The sequence below is a fragment of the Salminus brasiliensis genome, chromosome 12 (genome assembly GCF_030463535.1).
Source record: "Salminus brasiliensis chromosome 12, fSalBra1.hap2, whole genome shotgun sequence".
Taxonomy (NCBI): domain Eukaryota; kingdom Metazoa; phylum Chordata; class Actinopteri; order Characiformes; family Bryconidae; genus Salminus; species Salminus brasiliensis.
The window spans coordinates 21,822,164-21,839,697 of record NC_132889.1 but is presented as its reverse complement, the minus strand read 5'-3'; the positions used below and the strand labels follow the sequence as shown (position 1 = coordinate 21,839,697).

Sequence of the window (17,534 nt, the reverse complement as noted above, 5' to 3'; positions counted from 1 at the left end):
TACTTACTCCATTCAGAGTAAAGTATAGGGACTGCTGTGCTGAAAATCCCAGGAAAGCAGCAAAAATTTGGATGAATAATGATGCACATTTTTTTCAGCCCTCTGAATCATCTGTGCTTCTCTGCCTTTCGCTCAGGGCTGCTCAAGAACCAGAAAACGGGCAGAGAAAAGCATTACGCACTCCTCGAACCCTGGTCACAACATCTTTCAGCTGCTCCCGTCTGGCAGACGCTACAGAACTATGTCCACTAAGACTGTCAGGCACAGGAACAGTTTTTACCCTCAGGCCATCAGCTTCATCAACAGCTGATCACCATCATCAACTACAGGCCATAGATACTACTGGTACTACAACAACTCTTATCACTCGTATCCTACAGTTACTGCACATTACTGCCCCGTTATTCATTTCACACATGTGTACACTGCTGTACTTACACAATATTTAGTAAAGCACACTGTATAGAAATCTCCTCGTATAGTCTATGTATACTGTGTATACTGTTTGTTCTCTGTATATTGTGTATTGCCTGTAAATTATGTGTAGAGTAGCTGTATATGGTTGAAATTAGAGAGACACTAACAGCCGGAAACAAAGTCCTTGTGTGTGTGTGAACATACTTGGCCAATAAATCTGATATTGTGGCATGTTTGTGAATTATGCAGATATTTTGATCATTTTGATGGAATTCCTTTATTAACAGGACTGAGCCCACAGTCATTCCACAGAGGGAAACCCTAGTTAGCTATTCTCTCCCAGCCTCTTTTCGAGGCTACTGGAACAGGCGAGCTCATTGTGTGTGAATCCTCCTCATTCCTGTGAGCGGAGGAGCAGCAGCAGCAGCAGCACGAGGAGGAGGAGCAGCAGCAGCAGCAGCACGAGGAGGAGGAGCAGCAGCAGCACGAGGAGGAGGAGGAGCAGCAGCAGCAGCAGCAGCACGAGGAGGAGCAGCAGCACCACGAGGAGGAGGAGGAGCAGCAGCAGCAGCAGCACGCGGAGGAGGAGCAGCAGCAGCAGCAGCAGCACGCGGAGGAGGAGCAGCAGCAGCAGCAGCACGAGGAGGAGGAGGAGGAGGAGGAGGAGGAGGAGGAGCAGCAGCAGCAGCAGCTCGTCGTCTGGACGAGTCGAAGGGGCTGTTGGGAACTCAAACACAAAGCGGATGAGAGGCGCGATGTCGGCGCTTAGCACCGGGAGAGCGGGAGGGGTTGAGTCCGGGTCGTAGATGTACTGTAGACGCAGTTCTTTATTTTGTGTTATTTTTTTTTATTTTTTTTAGCACGTTTGCATGGGCTTGTTTTTTGAGCCACGCCTGCAGTTTCTCCAGAAAACTGCTTACTCTTCGTTTCCCCCCTCTGTTTTTTTTATTATTATTATTATTATTCCCGAGCGCACTCTGGGATTGACCGAGTGGTCTTCCTCTGGCTGCCAGCCACGGCACGATACAGCTGGCAGATAGGACAGCTTCAGTAAGACGCCCTAGCTAGCTAACCTCGCCGCTCGCTCTCCTCCGAGCTTAAACACACGGTCCGGGGGCTTTTTCTGTCGCGACTTTTCCGCGGGATGCACGTTTCCAGTTTTCAGGGGTTTTCATTATATCCCCACCTAAAAGTGAGCCGTTGAAATTGAAATTGAAGCCTTTTTTTGTCCTCGGGGTTTTTGTACGAGTGCTCCTGCTGCTGCTCCGCTGAAGTAACCGATGCTCCGAGCTAGCAGGATGGAGGAGTTTGTGACCGAGGAGGACGAGCCCTGGTACGACCAGAGAGACCTGGAGCAGGGTGAGTACGGCCACAGACACGTCTTTTAGTCCAAAGAGTCGAGAACGGCGTGGAAAGTAGTGGAGAAACCCGGCTTTAGCGGTAGCCCCACGGCCCGCATCGGGCTACAGATGTGGGCGCTAGCTTGCAGGCGAAGCTGGAAGATTGGCTGCGGCTTCTCTTAAGATGGCTCGTGCTAGCTAACAAACAGCGTGGCATCTCGACCCGTGGTGGAAAACCCTCAATGGCCGACTGGTGGATCCCGCCAGACTTATCTACAGAAATGGCGTCTTTGACAGCCCAGATGCTCGCTCTTCTTCTTTAGGTTAACGCTGCGTAGCTTGGCGACCACCATGAGTGAGGGGATGGGGATGGGGAGGGGGAGTTGGAGGCCATGCCTTGCTGTATCCAGGCCAAACGTTACACGATGCCGGAATTAGGCCACTGTCTAAAACCAAGACCATTTGTGTTTCCCTGTGATGTGAACCATGGCCTGTCACACTGCATTATTTCCCACTCGTTCTGTATTCAGACTGCCAGCTACAACCGCCCCCTCCTCCTCCTCTTCCTCCTCTTCTCCCCTACCCCCCCTTCAATTTTCTACCTTCAACATCTCCATCACTCGAGCTCCTCTCCTCTCCTCTGTATCTTGTCTTTGCCCTCGTATACCTATTATTGCCATCTCGTCAGTGCAGACATAAGAATGAGCCCACAAATTAATCTCTCTCTCTCTCTCTCTCTCTCTCTCTCTTCATCTCTATATCTCTCGCTCTCTCTGTGCTTAGGATGATGTCATTGCCCTTTGTCTGCCCTCTGCTTATAGTGCTTTGTCATAAAGTGCTGGGTTACAGGACAGCTGGGCTCTGTTATTATTGCTGAGTGTGGGAACACTTTGAGCGTGTATGCGAAGGTCTAATTTCTCACCAATTAAGAGCTGTTGGGACACAGATTAGCCCCCTTAACACGTAATACTCCGCTTAAGGCAGCCGAGGCCAGCCTGATCTGGTAGAAGAGGAAAGGAATGTTTGGGGAGGGAATTCTCAGCTTTTGTGGCTTCTGGGGCGACTTAGAAACCTGGCACAAGAAGTTCTTGGCCCAGAATGGCTGTGGAGGAGTCGGGAGAGGAGTCAAGTTTGCTCGCTTTCAGCAGCTGTTGTGCGAACAGACGCTTTTGACGTTTTTATGCGTTTCAAAAGGGTCTTCTGTACACTTCTGGATGTCATCAAACCCCTATAATATGATCTGGTGAGCATCAGATGTTAGATTGACGTGACTTGACTTGCATTAGGGTTAATTGGCTGGTTTTAAAGGAGTTCACACTGTACGTGTTTTTGCTGACTGGCGCGATTCTTACTGATTGTTTTCATTGGGAGAGTTTTGCGTGTTTTTTCTGCACCCTGGGCCTCATTGGCCGTCCTTTTGTGCCCTGAGTTGAGAGAAATTCCATGCAAAGTGGTCAAGGAGCTAACAGTGTTTTTTTTTTTTTTCAAAGGTTAGGCCAGCCTTTAGTGACCACTGTAATTCACAGATGGAAATCATATCTTAAACTTAAAGCACCTTTTTTTTTAATTGTAGCTAGTTTTTGCTCGCAGCAGCAGGTTTTGTAGTTAGTAAATGAAGTGAATTAAACGTCCTGCATGTATGTATATAACCAGTAGGCCTTTCTAGCTATTGCTAATACAACTGATTTGCAGTCTTAGTTGCGATGCTACTGTTGCTTAGCAGCAGGGAGAAGTGCATCCCAAAGCAGCGTGGTTATATGGATTTTTCTTTATGCACCCCCCCCCCTCTTGTTCTCTCATAGAATACCACTGGTTAAATAGCCTTATACCACTTACCCCCCTCCAAAAAACCTGCATTGTGAACTTGCCCTTGGTGTGTGTTCTCATTTAAACGGCTACAAGAATTCACTTCAAGCTTAGACGCAGTCTGATTAGCAATGAGATTAGCAAAGCCTTAATTCAATACTCTTTGACTTACACTGTTGCAAATGGCCTCAGTGGTGATAACACACACACACACACACTCATGGGCTCCTCTTACGGAAAATTCTTATCGACCTGGCACTGGTAAGTCCTGTACACGCAGAGGAAGAGGAAGGGGACTAATCAATCAGGAGAGGAATGACGGTTCTAATGCCTGTGAAGGAAAGGCTTTCAATTCAGTAGGTTAAAGTAGGTCAGTCTTGAAGAGCTGAACTCAGCCTGCCAGATATCTGGGATTTTGCTCAGCCACTAACTTGGTGTTAGTGGGCTTTCACTGAATGATCTCGAGCTTGGGCTGGTTCATGGATTTGACGAAGCACTGATGAAGCAAGCAGCCCTGCTTAGTTTCATCACAGTGGAGGCTCTAGGGACAAAAGAGAGGGCGATCATGCAGTTGGCATGGCTTAGTATCTCGCTCTCCCTCTTCCTCTGCATTATTCAATATTTGATTAAGTGGCATTAAGCCTGGGTTGATCTGATTAGAGGCTGTGGGGATTAAGTCTGTAGGGGGTGGTGGGAGTGATTGGCTCCATCCGTACCCAGCAAGACACCACCACAAAAGCCTTTCACCAAGAGCATACAAACCCAGGAACTATGAGAGAACAATGATGGCACTGGTGGGTTTTGCTGGAACGTGAAATGTATGCGTCATTGAACCTCTGTGCCCTTGTTTACTTACAACAACTTACTTTTTTCATCTTTAAAATGGGACTAAATGAAACTGGATGTTGTCAAAAGGGAAAAATTTAATATTTTTTTCCTTTGAATCCACATTAACAAGCCTAATATTTTGGTGACCAGATAATATTTGTTTTTATTGGGATGAGGTTAATTAGCCTTATACCACTGACTGATCACCCCTGCTATGATAAGTTGCATCCATTGCAGACACATGCAAATGCCCACACATAGCTTGTCTAGTCCCTGTAGAGATGGATTGCCATTAGAATTAGACTCTCTGTAGCAGATTAACATGAACCTTTTGACACCATGTCTAATGCCAAGCGTGGGCTAGAGGGGTTTAAAGCCCCCCAGCATTGAGTGTTCTCTGGAATGACTGTGCTCCATCCAGTACTTTTTTGGGAGGAGGTGAGGTGGGGTGGTGATCATCCAACATCCTGACCTCACTAACACCCCTGCCACTGAATGCCATCAAATCCTCACAGCAGTGCTCAAGTGCTTCCCTGGACAGTAGAGACAGTTACTTCAACAAAAGCAGGAAAACCAGATTTTTTGAATGCCCTTGATTTAGGAAGAAACAGAGAATGAATAGGTGTCTCAATACTTTTGTCTATAAATTTAACATGTAGGCGCTTAGCTGTATGCTAATAGACCTATTTTATAAATGGGTTCTGGGCCTGCACTAGGGTCACACCAATGTAGAAGTTGTTGGCAGATGCCAGTATTTTGCTGATGCCATCAGTTATCCATACATGAAGACTTGTTAAATGTGAGCTCTGGGACTACATCTACCTGGGTTAGCATTCTGAAGAAACGTAACATATATTTCTATGGAGTTATAGAGCTCAGTAGCTCAGCATCACCCAAGTGTTCTTCTCTGGGATTCCCAGAAGCTTCTTGGCACAAAGATGATTCTTAAATGGTCGAGTGAGCATTACATTGAGCACTCTGTCCACCCCTTCAGATGATCTTATCACCAAGATGTTTCTGGGAAACTGGAGCCTGCTCCTAAAAAGGACAATAAGTAAGCCACCATTTATCGGATTGCATTATCGTGTTGCATTAGCTACAGCTTTGTAGACGTTTATGAATTACTTATCAAAGAATGGTTTCTGGGCCTGCAAAGTGTGTGTACTTTGCTGTTGTTGCACAGTGTTCTCTTAATGTCAGGCTGCAGTGCAGATCCGTTGAGTGCATGCGATGACTGTGTGGCCCCTTGCTGTAGGGTGAGTAATACATGGTGTGTGTGTTTGTGTTTCTTTTTCCTGGAAATTGCCTCGCTAGTCAGCTAATGCACTCAGGAAAAGTGTATAAATCCCACTTAGGATATAATTATGATCCTGCTATGATCCTCCTACCCCTTCAGGAACACATTGGGCAGGACAGAATAGCTATAAGTTGCACCTGTCGCTGACACACCCGTTGCTGGCACACGCAGCTTCTCTAGTCTCTTTTGGAATGAGTTGGGGATGGGATGGGGTGGGGTGGTAATCATTCAACATCCAGACCTCACTAACTCTCTTGTCACTGAATGCAGAGGCAAATTTAGAATTTTTTGTAAACAGCGGCGTTTGGCCAGACCGAGCATCAAACTCCCATGTCTGGAGGACGTGATGGTGTTAACATTTCACCCTGATATTTCTTGTTGCCCACTATGACATTTATTTTCTTGATGGTGAAACTATAAACCTATAAAAAACGCTCTCCAACATTTCTTTGTAAAGAGCTGCCATGAGTTTATCAGTCACCACCTGTGTTAGTGGTTAGTGTAGTTGGCTGCAGCTGAGCAATATTGGGTATAAAGACCTCTGAAGCAGGTTCACCCAAAACTTGACTTTACTCAACTCGTAAAGTGGAAAAAAAATAAATAACCTACAGTTCAGCGCATTATACAGATATCCAAATGTTTGTGGACACCCCTCCTGATGAAGGCATTCAGCTACTTTAAGTTGCACCCGTCGCTGACGCACCCATTGCTGGCACAAACAGCTTCTCTAGTCTCTTTTGGAATGAGTTGGGAATGGAATGGGATGGGACGGGTTGAGGTGGGGTGGTAATCATCCAATTACCACCCCACTGAATGCAGTCAGATTCTCACAGCAATGCTCCAGAATTTAGGAGACAAGTAACACTCGATTTCCGAAGAAACAATAACATTGCAGGTGTCTTAATTCTTTTGTCCACATAATGTATCTCTCCAGGAGGCACTTTGCTCCCATCCCCTTCACGTGTTCTAATCCTCTTCATTTTGGAAAAGCTCTTCCAGTGTTGACTCGTTTTAGCACGTTTCTTGGCAGCACATCATGTTTTTTACACAGTACAAGTCTCTGCTAACGCAGGACGCTTACTGGTTTCCGCCATATTTTTCTACCTAACACATGATGTAGATTGTGTTGAAAAAGAGGGTGATAAGCTGACTTGTGTGTTGAGGATTGTCTTCAAAAGTAACTGATAGGAGGTCAGAATAAACGCAAACAAGGCTTTGGTTCGGAGAGCTCCATCTACCCATTCGGAGAGAGCGCTGTCTATTGTGTTCTCACAGACTCCGGCCGCTGATGGCAAAGTAGCATAGCTCGGCATTTGAACTGCTGACCCCCATGCCGTTAGACCACTGAGCTGAAATCGACTAACTTTAATCAACTAGCATTGATCAAGTGAAAGAGCTTCTAAATAGTTATGACCTAGACCATAGCAATTACTCTTCTACTTAATGATGTGCTGGTGCTTAGGCCAGCGGCTCCAGTCACAAGCATAGCATTGCTATAGGATCAGTTCCCATAGGGTCTGTTGTTTGGATACCGAAACATCTTTCCTATAGGCCCTCAGTCTTTACTCTCATCCCTACACCGACACTCAAGTGCTGCCTCTGTTTCTGCCTGCCTTTGTGAGAAATTTTGGAAAGGGAAGAACAAAGAGCCGTGTCAGTGACTGACGTCAGCTAACAGAGGGAGTGGACGAAGAGTCAGGAGTTTTCTGCCCTAGCGTGTGATTGTAGACTCTGGTGTTTTTTCAGTGCAGCCTTCATCTGCCGCATATGGACTGGGCAGTTAATTTCTGGATGTGGTCATTTTACTGCATTTCCTTGTACTGAAGCACCTGCCCATTGTCATCTGTGTGGAGTCAATGGGGTTTTGATTTCTGTACAGGGAGATAGCTTATAACTGACCATATCGTTGATGTCACGCATGAAATCTCAGTCTTCGTTTTTCACTTTTTAATAGAACATGAATCTGGCGGTTGTTCTTCACGTTATGTCAGAATTTCATGATGAACCGGCTAATAGAAATGCTCCAAAATAACTTGGGCTATAAATGCTTTACATTGACTTCTATTAAAAGTTAAGGAGGTTGGAGATCTGATATTTTTGCATGTCGACGACGATATGCCACAGATGCAGCCCATCTTACAGGTAAAAAAACACAGGAGTATACCATTTAATACTGTCTCCATAAGGAGAGCTCCTCTGTTTGCTCTCATTATCTATTGTTCCGCTGTGTCTCCAGTCTGGAAACCCCAGGGATCAATGCAAGCACACACACACACTCATTCATATGTGCTATACAAAGACAGCAATACCATGTGGTGCTTCATCTCTCACGTATGATTTATGTGCGAGCTGCTGTGAGGTCCCGTGTTCTAGTGTGTTTGCCTTATTGCTGACACCATGTATTTAATGATAAATCGCAGCATTTATATGTAAGCGGTGCGGGTCAATGGTTTTAACCTTGTTAAGCCTTCCCAGTACGCCCTCCTCCACTGTTACTGTCTTTGTTTGGGTGCTGGCATGCTGGCGCACCAGTGTTCTCCACCTCTTCTGTATATGCGGCCGGTCTGTCTGAGTCGACAGGACTGTGCTTGCTTATCTGCGTGTCTGCTGATGTGCAACAAAGCATATTTTGCTGGGAGGAGCTGTAGCTTCATGTTAGGCTGTCTCTAGTGACAGAGAACAGTGGTGCAGCGACAGCAACAAAAGAGCCAGAGATGTTTCGTCATGGAAATACATTTATGCTGTTCGTCTTCAACAGAAAGAGACACCGCAGTGGTTGTCCTCGGAATTTAATTGAAACTAGAACTGGAAAATACACTTCGTCCAAATGTTTGTGGACAGCCCTTCTGATTAGTGGATTCAGCTACTTGAAGTTGCACCCATTGCTGACACAGTTCTGCAAATGCATACATACACGCACACAGCTTGTCTAGTTCCTAAAGAGTACTGCCAATAGAATAAAACTCTCTGGAGCAGATATCTATGAGCAGATATCTATGAGCAGATATCTATGAGAAGAGATCTATGAACTGATCAGCACCATGCCTAATGCCAGGCGTGGGCTAGAGGGGTATGAAGCCCCCAGCAATGAGCTGTGGAGCAGTGGAACTGTGCTCTCTGGAATGATGGTGCGCCATCCAATATTTTTGGGATGAGTTGAGGAGCTGGGGATGAGGTTGGGTGGTTATCGTCCAACATCCTGATCTCACTAATAAAGGCAGCATCAAACTTATATATATAAAACATTTTCATTATTTATTTAACACCCTTGAACAATGAATGAGCAGGTGTCCCAATACTTTTTGTCTAGTATATGTTAATATAAGGCACATTATTATGTAGCAAATTGAATAATGAATTCTGAGCATTGTTACCCATCATGTATGTGTTTTTTGAAGCAATTACTGAACATTCTTATATTTGGGGACACAAGCAAACATGCAAAGTATCCAAAAATCATCACACTCAGCACTTCTGTTTTGCTGCCTTGTGGAGTGCATGCTGCATTTTTCCACATGGCCCACTTTTAGCCAGGTTTTAACTAGGTTTTCTCCCCTGTCTCTGCCTCCTTGATCTCATCTTGGCTGACGTCACGGCAGCTTGCCATAATCGGTGTGAAGATGAAGGATTAAAAATAACCTGCTTTGGGGGAATTGAATGAGATTTTCTGCCTGCCCCCTCTTTTTTTGCACACCATATGCAGAACTGTCAGCCTCAGTTACTGTGACTTGCTGTCGATCAACAGCAAGACACAATGTTTGAAATGGATCAAATAGCTTAAAACAAGAAGGGAAGAAGGAAGGGGGTTATTGGAATTGTGTGGATGAGGGGCTAAGCCCCTGCTAGGGGTGGCACGATACCACGTATCCATGTATGATACCGGTACTGCAGCCTTTAATATCAGCTATTTATTTATTTATTTATTTATTTTTGGATAGTTTGACTTCATTTGCCTACAAATCCCAAATAGGCAATAAGACACACACACAGATTTGTTATTTTCTAGGAGATTCTAGGTTACTTGACCATATTCTGATCATGCATTTACTTCATGCCTGCAGCTGGAGTTGTTGCTTGTAAAGACTTTAAAAACATGGTTAGATAGTTCTGGATAGATTACAGCTGTCTGTAAGTTGCACTGATCCTGAGTTGTGAAGCCTAGAATGCCGGCATGTAGGCATAAAGCATGTGTTTACTTGGAGTTATGTGTTATAATGAACATGCCTGTAGCCCTTCCTTCATGTCTAATGCCCTGCCTTGTTCAGGTGTTTGACAAATCTGTGCAATTCTTCACCACCCTGTCTCTTCTTTTACCCAGTCATCTATCATTCCTGGCTCCACTTATCTGAGGGAGGACTGGCTTCCCACCACAAAGCAGAATCCTCTTGAACTTCAGCCCAAAACTCCTTCTCACACTTACAATCTCCCAAATCATAATAAGCCAAAGTCTCTTAGATAATCATAAGCCTAAGTCATGGTCCGAACTAGCAAAGTGGTACTTCAGGCTAATGGATCGAATTATACTGTTGATACGTTTGAAAAAGGTTAAATTTTTGAGTTTTTTACCATTTAAGAGTTCTTCCTCTCGCTCTGAGGGACTTTTCCTGCGCCACTGTTTTCTTTGTTGCTGCTTTGGGACCACGTCTGTTGTTGAAAGCTCTATAAGAAGTGAACTTGAACTCGAGGTACTCCCCAAAGCTCGGACCGACGTGGCCTTATTAATGTTCTTTGTCTGTTTTCCATATGTGTCTTCTCTCCCGTCATACCCTCTGCCTTTGTTTGCTCTCTTCAGATCTGCACTTGGCAGCAGAGCTGGGGAAGACCCTGCTGGAGCGCAATAAGGAGCTGGAGGACTCGCTGCAGCAGATGTACATCAACAATGAGGAGCAGGTGCAGGAGATCGAGGTACGGTCCTGGTCAGAGTGCCAGCACATTTCATGGGAAAAGAGCATCAAGCCCTCTGGGAGAGTTCAAGCTGTTTAGAAACCAGTGCCTCTTCTCCGAGCCTGCTTTGCGGGTGTCTCTGTGGCTGTAAATAGAGACTTTGTTAGAGAACTGGTGAAACATGCAGCCTGTCAGACAGAATTTATTTTTATTTTTTTTGGTCAATTTGTGTTTATACAGATAATTTGCTTATTAATTATGTTTATCCAATTAACATAATTCAACTTTTGTTGGCTGGTTACTGACACTCCTTTTGTCATTTTTGTTTCAATGGCATGTTCTCTACATAACAAACTGCACATTGACTGAGAACATTTGGAGCACAGTGAGGGTGTTTGCTGTGTGTGAGTGTTGCGGGGGGTGGCTGGGGTCTGCAGCTCGCCTGTCGCGTTGCCAGATCTGCCAGCTACTGCTGCACAAAGACTCGGGGAACAATGAGGCGCACTGTTGAAAGGATAAATTTAGTTAGCATGGCTTCAGTTCCCTACAGGCACATTACGCAATGCCTAGAACCGGTCAAGTAGGTTAATGCAACATGATTTCTGTCATATAAGCTGCTAATATGAGCTTATTTGGTCTTGCGCTTAGAAAAGCTTATAGGAAAAAGAATGTGTGTAGAACCGTTCATCTCGTATCTATGTAAGGTTTAGTTTCTGTATAAGCTACATGTATGTATGTATGTATGCATTCTAGAAAGCACTTCCTTCACGTAAAACTCTGATATGTAAAGCAGTAAAAGTGAAAACCAGGTCAGAACATGTTCTCCAGAATGCTCTCTTTCTCATCTGGTCATGTGGCCAGAAGGAGACTTCTTATTGTGTGTGTTTGGTTATGTTTGTTTTTTTGTTTGTTTGTTTTTTTCTCGTCCAGTACTTGTCCAAGCAGCTAGAGATGCTACGGGAGATGAACGAGCAGCACGCGAAAGTGTATGAGCAGCTGGACGTGACTGCACGGGAGCTGGAGATCACCAATGAGAAACTGGTGCTGGAGAGCAAGGCCTCGCAGCAAAAAATAGACAGGTGGGTCACAACACAGCTATTAGTCTGGCACCAGTATTGACCACTTTTTTACTGTTCAGTTTTCTTCCCAGTTTAGTCATGGCCAGTTCCCCACCCACCAGTTAGGTCTCCCCGCATCACATGAATACTCCTCCATGTCATGTGAAACTAGCAACCGCATCTTTTCAGACTGGACTAGTTGAATTTGTCTTATTCTTTCCAGAGCCTTTTATCATTCCTCTGTGTTAATAAATGAATAAATGTTTCTCATGATTATCTTCACTGATCACACAAAAACCTTGTACCAACAGCTTTGCAAAAGAAGAAAAACGACTTACCTTTCAGTGGAAGTCATTTGGGAGCAAATCTATTGGTCCACTTGGACACAATGTAAAGAACTACCAAAATCAAATTGTATTAAAAAAGTAAAAAATGTCATAGATGGAGATACAAGGTTTTTTTTCCCTGACATTGCCATTATACAGCAAATCTATTATTATTGGGCTCCAAATGTTTTAACAGTCTATTGCGCTGCCACTATGGCCACAGGGTCGCGAGTTTGAATCCTGAGCCTTGCTGCTGTGCCACCAGCGGCTGGAGTCACGCTCTTCCCCTCATCACTCTCTCTCTAACTCACACACACAAACACAAGTAATTGAACTAATGACCAGGCGCTTTCCTCTGAGCATGTCGGCTGCCCACCATTGTTGCAGCTAGCAGGTATCAACGATACATGTAGTAAGCTTTATTAGTAAAGCTATGAACAAGTGTAAATTATTTATTTATCTAAATTTTTGTAACTGAGTGTCCTGCTATCCCTTTCTGCTGTTACACTGTGAATTTCCCCACTGCGGGACTAATAAAGGACTATCTTATCTTATCTTATCTTATCTTATCTTATTAACTGGCACTACCAAATTGGGAGAAAAATGGATGAATGAACAGAAATAAATGTTTTAATGAACAGAAATAAATAAATCTCGTACTTCAAGGTAGAGCGGTATTAAAAATGCGCTTTTGAGTACTTGCATAGGGTCTGATTCAGGTCTTTCACTTAATAAAATGATAGTGATAATTGCTGCAAACGTGTGCATTTACCCTTCTGCTAAAACGGCTTCGTTATTTTCTGCTCTGTTTCAATGAAGTACAAAAAACATGTGCTAATAGCACCCTCTTGTGGCGGATCTTGCACTTGCTACTTAGTGAGTCAGTCAGTGTGATCTATAAATGAGTTTTTTCAATTAAAGATTGCAATAAAATTATTTAATAAACAAAATACTGTTTCAGAATTGTGACATTGTTATTATCTTTATTTTTAAACAAAGGGGTAAAGATTAAAAAAAATAAAATCAAATAAAGTTTATAATTGTCCCCCAAAAACCAAAGTGTGAAATATTCTGTTTTAGTTTTCAGGGCTGATAGCAGACTAGTAGACTAATAACACACAGGTCTGCCTTTCCTCCCAATCCTATTCCAATGCTTCTCCTGTTTCCTGCATAAATTACATTGCCTCTGTTCTATCTCAGAATAAATAGGCTACAGTACTTTCATTAAAAAAGTTACTTTTAAATGAGATCACTTCAAGCTTTTCAAATGACCTCTGCAATAAGAGCTCACTGCATGGATTATACACTCACCATGCACTTTATTAGGAACACTTTGCTTCTACTAGATATGAGCTTCTGCTGCTCAGGAAACAGCCTCAGTTTTTTTTTTTTCAACAAAAATGTTTTAAAACGTTTGCATGCCACTGAATTAAAAATAATAATTATAAATGATTAATTAAATTAAATGTAATCTTACATTTTATAAAAAAAAAAAAATATATATATATATGTGTGTGTGTGTGTGTGTGTGTATGTGTGTGTGTATAAAAGTAAATGTAGTGTAACATGCATGCACAGTTTTGTCTGTGTCCCATCCCTGCATTCATAGCTTAACAAATTGGAAAATGCTTGCCATAAATGATCATGCCCCCACATGCCCCCGATATGGAATGCTATTGGATTTCCTCTCCTTTGCCGGCACATGTCTACAGTGTAATTTATTAACGTGTGTGCACAAGATGTTTCTTCAGTCTGTAAAAGATATTCCACTGTTGCTCATGTGACCATAGTGACCATGCCCAGCCCCAACACTATAAGGACAAAAGTATTGGGACACCTACTCATTCAGTGTTTCTTCTGAAACCAAGTGTATAGAAAAATGAATGTCCCCTGCTGCTGTTCTACTGTTCATTAAAGGAACATCAACAATCATTCAAAAGAACACCATTCCACTGCTCCACAGCTCAATGCTGGGGGACTTTATACCCCCCTAGCTCACACCTGGATTTAGGCAGGATGGCAATAGGTTCATGTTTTCTATTGGCAGTACTTCTCTGTAAGGACTAGGCCAGCTGTTTCTGTGCATTTGCACATTTGTCAGCAGTGAGTGCAAGTTTAAGCAGTTGAATGCATTTATTAGAAGGGGTGTCTGCAAACATTTAGACATTAGTGTATGTCTAGATCTCTCCATGCACTGTTGGGAGGACTAAATATGTGTGGGTGTTGTAGGTCTATCATTCTTACATGCCAATTTTTTTTAATCAAGAAGATTTTCCGAGCTTGTGAGCTTGGCACACACACATGCACAAAATCCAGACCACACTTTGTTTTACTCCAGTCAGCCTTCCTGAGAGACACCGTCTGCACGGCTGTCTGGAGTAAAACGCTAGGAGCTTGACGGATGGCTAAACTGCATGAAAATGGTGTGTGTGTGTGTGTGCAGATTGACCAATACCATGGAGATGCTGCAGGGCCAAGTGGACACTCTGACCGCTCGTGTGGAGGAACTGCGCACACTCGAGGAGCTCCGGGTTCGCCGGGAGAAGAAAGAGAGACGGAAGACTGTGCACTCCTTCCCCTGCCTGAAAGAGCTCTGCACCGCTCCTGGGTACAACCTTCTCTCAGACCATGGAAATGTGGGAAACCTCTATGAAGCACAGACTGAACATGTAGAAAATGGGGTCTGTGATGTTGGAGTTCACACATTGTTGGTCTTAAGGCGATCAAAAAATAAAAACGTCCAGATTTAATCAGTCAGCCAAGGCCTGTCAAGCCAGTGTTGCAGTAGACCGTTCTAGTTAGCAGCGCCTTGCGAGCTGGGCAAGACTGGGGCTGGACCAGAAGTCGTCGTCCTCCTCCTTTTTATTAATTAATTAATTTTTAAACGTTGGCTAACTTGCCAACCATAAAGAGTAAAATCACAAACGTGGACCCAATTAATCCAGCTATATATAGTCTACATATATTATAGACTCGCCACAGTGCAGTATTGCACACTTGGTTGTAATGTAAAGCTCTGTATAGCAGCTGTGGTTGGCAGATGTTGGGTGATTTAATTAACTTGTGTTCAGTTCAGCCCAGCTGGGGAGCTAACTTGGCGATTAGCATGCCAAATAACTCTTGCCACAAACAACAAATTACAATATGAGCATAATTATGTCAGATAATTACATACTGGCTACAGTGCAGGGCAGCACGTTGAGTTCTGGCTTAAAACATTTGTTCCAAATGCTGGATTGACCATATTTTGGTTTTAAGAGAAGACACTGGGGATGATCGGCACACCTTGATGCTGACCGTGTCGTGGCTGGGGGGTTAAAGGGAGAGGATTTGGTCACACCAGCTATTAAAGGCTATTTATTGGTCTTGCTAAATGAGTAATTGTCTGTGTATTAATGTATTTTAACTTGGGCCTACTTGAAACCTCCCCAGCAATGACGTCCTGTGTCCCCTCAGTGTCCTTTATTCTGAAAACAAGACTATGGTCACTAGCATTTGGATTAAATGTTTTTTTAGGAGGAGGATGAGGATAACAATCAGCACATATTCAACCAGGTGTGTTCAAACTTTTGACTGGTACTGCAGTTTTTAGGGCAGTGGGTGATTTCTGTGTGCCAACTAATTTTTTTTAGCATGTTCATAAACCTTGTTTATGTCCTTTATTCACAGCCAGTGGGGAAGAAACGGCCGTGCTTAGACATGGCTAACATTAGCATTTCCTCAGTTTTGGGTCTGTACAGCTGGTCAGCACAGCCAGAGCAACAGTGCTATTGGTTGAGGACGCAAATATAAAATTAATTTGTGTTGAAATTTAACAGAATCCAGAAGTCATAGATAAATCTGTCATTACGGCGAATCCCATTGAAAAGGTCATTCTGAGCCTGGTGTGAGGTCAGCTTTAGAAGGATTAAGGTGGCCAGTAAAACAAGCATGCCTAAATCACAAACTTGGGCGAGAACTGCCTAGCTCAGCTGTACTGAATGTGCTGTTGCCTGGTCTTTTTAACTTTCAGGTACGAGGACGGCTTCATGGTGTCTGGCCCAGGCAGCGGTGACCTGCAGGAGCAGGGCTCGGCCGATGAGGAGAACGAGCGCCTGCGTGGCATGGTCGCATCCCTCCGTGCTGCCATTGCAGCCGAGCGGGGGCGCCGAGAGAACGCAGAGCGCGAGTGCGCCGCCGTGCTACAGGAGTTTGAGCGGCTGGAGCAAAGGCTGCTGGGGGCAGAGGGTTGCCAGCGGCGTGTGCATGAGCTGGAGGCTGAGCTGCAAGAGATGCAGCAGCTCCGCAGGTCACGCGCCCGCCTCCTGACAGGTGAGGACGGCCTTGAGCAGACGCTGCTCAGCAGCGCCCCGGAGACCGACACGCCTGAGGACGTGACTCCTTTGGCGCAAGACGATGGAGGCTCTGGGGAGACGCCAGTGCGCAAAAGCTGTAGCGACACAGCTCTGGACGTCATCTCTGCCGTGGACGCCTCCGGCAGACGCAAGGGCAGTTACGCGCTGCATGCCAACGGCGTGCGCAAGCGTGGAATGTCCATCCTGCGCGAGGTGGACGAACAGTACCACGCTCTGCTGGAGAAGTACGAGGAGCTGCTGGGTAAGTGCAGGCGACACGAAGAAAGCCTGCGGCACGCCGAGGTGCAGACGTCCCGGCCCGTGTCCAGGGACCCGTCCATGAAGGAGTGCCGGGTGGCAGAGTCCCGAGAGCCGCCCCAGACTCCACCCTCCACGCCCGAGGCCATGGAAGGCATCAGCAGGCAGGTAGAGGCTGTGGACAAGCGGCTGAGCCAGAACACCCCAGAGTACAAGGCCCTGTTCAAGGAGATCTTCTCACGCCTGCAGAAGACCAAGACCGATATCAACTCCACCAAAGGGAGGAAGAGTGGAAAATAACTTGTGCCACAAGACGTTTCTTTCGTTCCACCCCAGGGGTTCTTTGCTCTAGCCCTGGGCACCCACTTTCCTATTTTTCCCCTGCCCTAACACACCTAATACAGTTCAGGGAGGGCTTGATAATCGGCTGGGCTGGGTTGGGGTAAGCTTTTTAAAATGGGCCGGGCAGCGTGTCCCGGAATGAGGGGGAGGGGCTGGGTCGTCTAACTAACTTAGTCTTAAATCGCTTAAAGATTCAGAAAGGCTTACGAAAAGGTCATTTTATGCTAGTGCACAGCTTGTAGCTAGAGTAGTATACTGGGTTGTGCTTGCCATATTGGTGCACCTTGGATCAGGGGAAAAAACAAAAAAAAACAAAAGCAGGTGTGGTCAGATTTGAGATCTTTGTTTGTCCTGTTTGAAGATGCTGAGATTACAGTTCAGTGCATTGTTACTCACTCCTGGTTTCACCGGCAGGGTATCGGAGTTAAAAAAAAAAAAAAAAGATGAAGCAGTCAGTTCACTGCTGATTATTCCCTTTCTGTATTCACACATGTATCACCCGCACGACTGTGTATAACTCCAACCTCACTTCTGTACTCAACTCTTTCCAATATTAAAAGACGCTTTGCTTATAAAGGGGGAGGTTTGAATATTTATTACTTGGAGAATGGCTGGATGAGTGAATGAGAGAATATCAGCATGAT

The 17,534-nt window shown here is 44.8% G+C and overlaps 1 protein-coding gene across 1 annotated transcript; it reads left to right on the top strand.

The window, feature by feature from the left end:
* Positions 1-1,067: 1,067 nt before the first annotated feature.
* On the top strand, positions 1,068-17,466 carry cdr2l (cerebellar degeneration-related protein 2-like). The gene is made up of 5 exons (XM_072694449.1): positions 1,068-1,776; positions 10,481-10,593; positions 11,503-11,651; positions 14,400-14,564; positions 15,969-17,466. Exons 1-5 carry the CDS (start codon positions 1,698-1,700, stop codon positions 16,846-16,848), a joined length of 1,386 nt encoding a protein of 461 aa, XP_072550550.1. The 5' UTR covers positions 1,068-1,697; the 3' UTR covers positions 16,849-17,466.
* The last annotated feature ends 68 nt before the right edge of the window (positions 17,467-17,534 follow it).